Here is a 6,914-nt window from a genome sequence, read left to right as displayed (position 1 = left end):
ATTCTTAATATCTTTGAATTTATTAATTTCAATTCTATTTTTCATATGTTATTTAAATACAAGTGTTTTTATAAAATATTTTTTTCTTGCGAGTACCCCTAACCGCTGTCTTAGAGTTGACGTGGAGATATTTCAAGCACCCCACTATCATCTTCAACCTCTTTCGTCTAAACTGAAGAGGTCGGAGATGGTAGTAAGGGTACTTGAAGTGCCTTCAATCTAGCCCATTACACACAACGAAAACGTGTATATCATAAGAATAGAAAAAATGTGTATTTTAATTATTGATTTCTTGTCAAAACACATTTCTTAATGAAAAAATATGTCTAATCAATCATATAATTCTTTTTTTATAATAACATACTTATGTATTACAAAATTACAAATGTTAAATTATTATAGAAAAAATTATATAATTAAAACTAAAAAAATCTTAAAAATTTTGATAAAAGTACTTGTATTTAAACGATATGTGAAAAAATAAAATTGAAATTAGTACATCTAAGATATTGAAAATTTAAAATTTTAAAAAAAATGATAAAAAAAAGTAAAAAGCTGGTAAAGGGACTAGTTTGGTACACGACATTCAATTTCAGGGACTAAAATAAGTCACTTAACGCAAAGTGAGGGACTAATTTGGTACATCTACAATGATAACATAATGGATAACACGTGGACAAATACTGTAGCGACACGTGACACAAACAGAAACGTGGCCAAATAATACTGTGGCACGCGGCACAACCATCCACGTCAATATACGACCTGTCACTGGTCAACACATCATCATACCATTACATGTGACCAAATCATGGAGTGACACGTGTCACTAACAGCCCACGTCATCATGTCGTTAGCAGAAAATTGGTCAGGGATTAATATGGTACATTTTTGTCAATTTCAGAGACGTAATTAGTATAATTAAAATCTCAGAGACAATTTTAGTGCATGACACCAATTTCAAGAACCATTTTGAAGTTTAACTCGTCATAGTAATGTAAGTCATGATGCTACATAACCAAATTATTTTAGTAATTAAGTATAGTTAAGTTGGTCTAACAGTTTATTCCCACAATAAAAGCTAACTGAAAAAGGAAAAAAAGACATAAGAAAAAGAAAAAAAAAAGACTTAGTTGAACTTAATTATAAAAATAAATTATTGACCCAGCATCGGAGATATCAACATGTGCCAGCAGCTAACAGCCACTAAATGTAGCTTTCTCTTTACATCAACTTAGTTATAGAAATTATCAATTAATTTGCTCTCTTAATTAGTGTGAAGAAAGGGATCATGAGGTATAGTTCTGCCTAATCCTAGCAGGTACCAAATTGGCTGAGAGATGCATAACAACCAGCAAACCAAAAGTGTACAAATTTTAATTCTAGATCATAAACTAGCTAGATAGATGAAATTGAGAGTATTCAGTGGTTGAGCTTTGTTTTCACAATAAAACTTCGTCCACCAACTTCTATATGAACACACACTTTGAGACATACGCATGTCGCGCAATGCACTCTAGTTCTTCTTGTTCTGCATGTAATCTGGAAGCATATTTGTTTGTTCATGGAGCAACTGAAATGCAACTTTCTATTCAAACTCAACTATATGCTTCTTTCATCTAAAATGACCAAATTAATTCATCATCATGATTGCAAGTAGAAGTTTGTAGAATAGAGGCAACTATTTGTTGAGGGAAAGTGTTGCGTATCATCTCTTTGTTTCACCCCAAGTCTCTATACATTAGCTGATAAACCCATTGTGGACCTGGAATAGTTCGAGTAGGTGTTGAAATTGTGTAATTATATTACCTTGTAGTCATGGGATGTCATACACGTATATGCTTCTGTCATTACCTATTTTATATCTTATCCTTTTTTCAAGTACATTCCTCTCCTAACAAGCTTTTCTAGGTATCTTTCATAATCATAAGAGAAAAGGACAAATCAATCTTTGACTTTTTGATCTGCGAACATTTAAGTTCCCTGATAATTTAAAAATACATTTAAATTTCCGACCTCTTTAAAATCTGGACATATTGATTCCTAGGTCTAATTTGTCTAATTTTAAAAACTCTCTTACGTGTACATCCGTATCAACCAGGTCAGTACAATGAGAGTCACGTTTGATTTTTCTGTTTTTTTCTAACAGACCCAAGTGAATATTAGAGATCAATATGTCCAGGTTTTGAAAAGATCAGGAACTTAAATGTATTTTCAAATCCTCGAGGACTTAAATGTTTACAGATCAAAAGGTCAAAGTCCTATTTGTCCTTTTCTCTAATCATAATAAATTACAATGAATGGATGTTGTCATTCTTATTTTAATAATATGTTTTCTATAAATCTATACAAATATACAATATAGAAAACAAAATGTGTAAAGTGACACTATCAAACATAAGAATGGTTTATTGTGATTCTTTAGGTCTGACTACATTTTTTTAATCATATATAAATGATTAAATAATTAAAATATAAATATATATTCTATTGTAACTGAATGTAATTACCGTTTTTCATTCACTTGTATTTAAGACGTCTTTTTCTCCTCTACTATATATTTCATCTTTCAATTTCTTGGCTACGACCATAAGAGTTGCAACATATTGGTAACCTTTTTATGATAAAAACTCCATATTGATCATTTAACAGCTCACCTGTCAAGCTAAAAGGTTACCAAGACAGAATAAAGTTAGGAGAAAGAAAATAAGTCTCTACTTTGTACATTCAGAGTGTAAAAGACTAAAAGCTGATTCAGGCACAACACAACAGTTAATGCTGGGTTTTAGATGTACATGTATACAATGCGTTTTGGTCACAGCCTTGCAGAATTACAAAACTATTGGAGTTTTTCACATAGTAATCATGAAAGATTTTTGGTAAATCAAGTTAAAACAATTGATCTGCACAAACAGTTGGATGAAGTAAACTCTTCTTCAACTGAGAAAGGGCACAAGAAGATCCTATAACACTCACCTAGTTGTTTGAATCATGGTGCTTGTTGAACTAATTCTTACTTCCTTCAATTTCTGACAACTATCTCATCGAGGTTTGCTTCAGTTTTCCATTGGAGGTGGAGTCAGACAATCAGAAACTCCGGGCAGTCTTTGGGAAGGATCTCTCGCCGGAGTACTTGGTATAAGGGAATCAAATTGACCCACTCTCAATTTCTGAAGGGCTGCAAATGACTCTCTTGTGGCAGACATTGCTTCAAAGAAGCGAGTGCAAGATGCCAAAGCTACTGGAATGGGTCGAAGCATTTCCTATAAGGATAAAAGAAAAGGTAAAAAACTGCAAGTATATAAATTTATTTATGTCATTACTCATTATGAAATGCTAATTTGATTAGAAACAAAAAGCTAACAACCAATAACTACAAGGAAAGAAACTATATTCTGCAGTTCTTGGTTGTTGGCTCTTTTCTAGTTGTCAAATTAGCATTTTCCTTATGTCATTATTTGATCTGGGATGGCCTAAAATCAATTCCAGTTTTGCACCAGTTGGCTTTGAAAAGAATTGATAAAACCTTCAGAATATGCAACAGACAGAAATCCTCTTAGGAGAACCTCCATTTTGTAGTATTTACTATCTACTGGTATACTTATCATATCAAATAAGGGTTCATGGATGCAAATATAAATTAACTAATGATTTATGACAAGATGTTGCCACAATAAATATACTGTAGAAACATACCCCCCAAACTGAAGGAGGTTCCTTGAAATTCTGACTCCACTGAAAATCTGCCACTGATGCTGTCAAGGCACCATAATCACTAGCTGCCTTCATCAGTAGTTCAGAGAATTGTTTCTGCAAGAGTTGAAGAAATATATATGACAGAAGGCGTTAAAACTTTCTTAAATAGAAGTCTATTCTCATGAATCAATAGTTTAGCATTACATCAATTTTCAACTAAAAGTGGATGGTGTGGATATAAGGTAAAATTTGGATTAATTCATGCTTTCCCCCAAGATTAATAATCTAGACAATTCTATAAATATGTAAAATTAATGGGAAAAAGGACTAATTATACATGTGAAGTTAAAGGTAGTATCATAGGAATTGTTATGATTCCAAAATATCATATTTTAGTCTTCAGATACAAATTTCATCTTTACATTACAAGTATACACACATTTTGCTCCAAAAAACTTCAGCTCAACAACTCAGGCACTGAGAATAATTGAATGAACTCAAGAAGCTAACACGACACAGTGCGTAAACATAATAAGCCTGAAAACTATCTAGCATCTACAGCAGCAGTGGAGAAGCCAACTAATGCCAATTATTTTACCCCATAGAGCTGAAACTTCCAGTTAGCAAGTTTAATTCAAACCAACAAATATACTTATCATGCTATGGACTAAATCTTGCTATATTACCAACTACAACACAAGATAATGAAGTGTGTCTCCCTGCCAATGAGTAATGCTACTAACACAATCAAAAACCATTCACCCGCCCCCCTAAATTAACAATTTTGCATGGAGTAATTTTTGCTATTAATCAGTAATAAATAACAATTATGATTTCACCAACCTGAAATTCTGCTTCTACAGGAATGCAATCAAGAGAATAAGGCTGCTGCAGGCGAGCTATGATGCGATCCTGCAACATTAAATTCGGTAAATCAATTTATTCCTAATGAACTAATCCAGGGAAACTACCGAAAAAGGAAAAAATACTGAAAGCAGGTATAATGGAGGGCACAGCCACATTACCTTATTCTGGATAACATCTTTCAGTATGGCGGTAATCCTCCCCAAAGTCTCAATTTTCTTTTCCATTTCACTCACATGCGTCAAATGCGCAACATTCTTATCATCCTACACAATTTCACAAATCTTATGAACTCTTACATCAATCATAAAGAGAAACTAATAAATCTCCCCTACAAATTAGGCAATATTTTCACATAATTCACAAAAAATTATAGTTAACATGAATCTAATTTGCAGAATGCGAAAACACAACAATGGATTTCAGTATAGCGATACTGGGAAGATCAACGTAATTTACCATTTTACCCACAAACTTGTTTAAACTTTAAAGTATAATAATAAAATAAAATAGAAAAAACCTTGCGTCCTTGAAGTTCGACTTGCAAATCCGCGATCTTGCGTTGAACAGTGGTTAGTTCCCTCAAAACCCTGACCAAGTCCTCGCCCTTTTCGCCGCTACTCGGAAGAGAAGATTCCTAGAAACAGAGAGAGTTGGTGGCAAAACCGTAATTTCAGTGAAACAAGATAAATGCGGAATCTGAATGAATGAATTATGCGTACCTGAGGCGGTGGTTGGGAAGCGGAGACGGAGAAACCAAGATCGGCGGCGATGGAGAGTGCGTCTGACATGCCACCAATGCGCCTGATAGGCTTCTTCCCAACCCAACTTGACTCGTTCCCCATTGACATTTCTCAATTTTCCAAGAAATAAATTGAAGAAGAAGAAGAAGGATAAAAGGGAGATATTAGAGTTAGAATATGATTTAATAAAAAATTATGAGCAAGCAACAGAGCCTCTGGTTTAAGTGTTGAACTGAACCACGAAAGAATGGAGTCTCTTTCTCGTCTTCGCAGATCACATAATTGAATTTAAAATTTCATTTTAGTGATTTTAAAGGCTGTTTGACAGTCTTTGACTCGTTTGACCAAACTATATAGCATAAAATTAATAATTTTCTTGATTCATCATCTGAGTAATTTTTTTATTTACTGTAAAGTTAATAATTAAAAATTATTAAATGATTTAATTCATTTAATTAAATTATTATTTATGTGTAAATAATTATATATGATTTTTTTATTTTTATTTTTTAAATTTAAAAATAATAGTATTGGACTAAAAGTTTCATATATTGATATTTTTGTATAAAATATCAAAATATTTGATATTTTAATATTTTATAATATTATAATAGCAACATAATTTAGGATTTTTTATTTTTATAAATTAAATAAATATAATAATTATCTAAATAAATAATTTTAAAAAAAGTTTGAAAATAATAAAAAATATTAATAATATCAATAATCAAAACTTTTAGCATGCAAATGGTACATAAAAAAGTTAGTAAAAAATATTAAAATGGATATGTTTGATCAATTAGTACTAAAATAGAGTACATAAAAGATTTTAAATTAAACTATTATCCAATTGGATTAATTTAAATTCCAAAAATAAAAATAATCGTTTGTCAATTGTTAGAAGATGTTGATGGGATAGTGAGAAGAGAATTGAAACGGCTCTCCCACGTGGATAGTAGGAGATAACGTGAAAGATAACTGTTTTTTTATCTCCCACTATCTACGTATAAGATAGATAGCCGTTTCAATCTCTTCTCACTATCTCCATCAACCTCTCTTAACAATTGGCAAACGGTTATAAACAATAATATTGATAGTGGGACAGTTAAAAATTTGAATTTAAAAATTAATAAAGAGAGTACATACAAAATTTTAAAATTTTATCAATTAGAAACAATATTAACACTGGGCAGTTAGAAAAGAAATAGTGAGACGGTGCACTTACGTGCTTTTACATAAACTTGTTAACGTGTTTAGTTTAAATGGACAATCAATCTTCCCTATTATTTAAAATGAACAGTTTATCTTTCCTGTTATTTAAAATTATCCATCTTTTCTATTATCCGAAACATTCTATTTTTTTATTATTTTTAAAAATTACATTTAATTATTTATAAATATATATATATATCTCGTTTACACTATATATCTCGTTCATACTGTAAACGAGATATATATATTGAAAAAATACACATATCTTATTTACACGATAAACGAGATACGTGCAAAATTATCTCACTTATAGTGTAAACAAAATAAGAGAGGGATATTTATTTCAATAAATATTTATTATATTTATTTAATTTATAAAAATAAAAAATCCTATATATA

The 6,914-nt window shown here is 31.0% G+C and overlaps 1 protein-coding gene across 3 annotated transcripts; it reads right to left on the bottom strand.

The window, feature by feature from the left end:
- Nucleotides 1-1,169: 1,169 nt before the first annotated feature.
- On the bottom strand, nucleotides 1,170-5,594 carry LOC130973496 (AUGMIN subunit 2-like). 3 transcript variants are annotated; one of them, XR_009084154.1, is made up of 8 exons: nucleotides 5,283-5,594; nucleotides 5,081-5,197; nucleotides 4,722-4,826; nucleotides 4,540-4,608; nucleotides 3,697-3,810; nucleotides 2,977-3,263; nucleotides 2,511-2,665; nucleotides 1,170-1,765 (listed from the first exon to the last, which is right to left on the bottom strand). XR_009084154.1 is itself a non-coding variant. In XM_057898051.1 (6 exons), exons 1-6 carry the CDS (start codon nucleotides 5,409-5,411, stop codon nucleotides 3,057-3,059), a joined length of 741 nt encoding a protein of 246 aa, XP_057754034.1. In that variant the 5' UTR covers nucleotides 5,412-5,594; the 3' UTR covers nucleotides 2,693-3,056. The 3 variants fall into 3 exon arrangements, 1 of the variants encoding a protein (XP_057754034.1); XR_009084153.1 differs by lacking the exon at nucleotides 1,170-1,765 and having other exon boundaries at nucleotides 2,366-2,665; XM_057898051.1 differs by lacking the exons at nucleotides 1,170-1,765; nucleotides 2,511-2,665 and having other exon boundaries at nucleotides 2,693-3,263.
- Between the last annotated feature and the right edge of the window lie 1,320 nt (nucleotides 5,595-6,914).

The sequence above is a fragment of the Arachis stenosperma genome, chromosome 4 (assembly GCF_014773155.1).
Source record: "Arachis stenosperma cultivar V10309 chromosome 4, arast.V10309.gnm1.PFL2, whole genome shotgun sequence".
NCBI classification, from domain to species: domain Eukaryota; kingdom Viridiplantae; phylum Streptophyta; class Magnoliopsida; order Fabales; family Fabaceae; genus Arachis; species Arachis stenosperma.
This window is presented reverse-complemented; position numbering and strand designations above follow the sequence as displayed.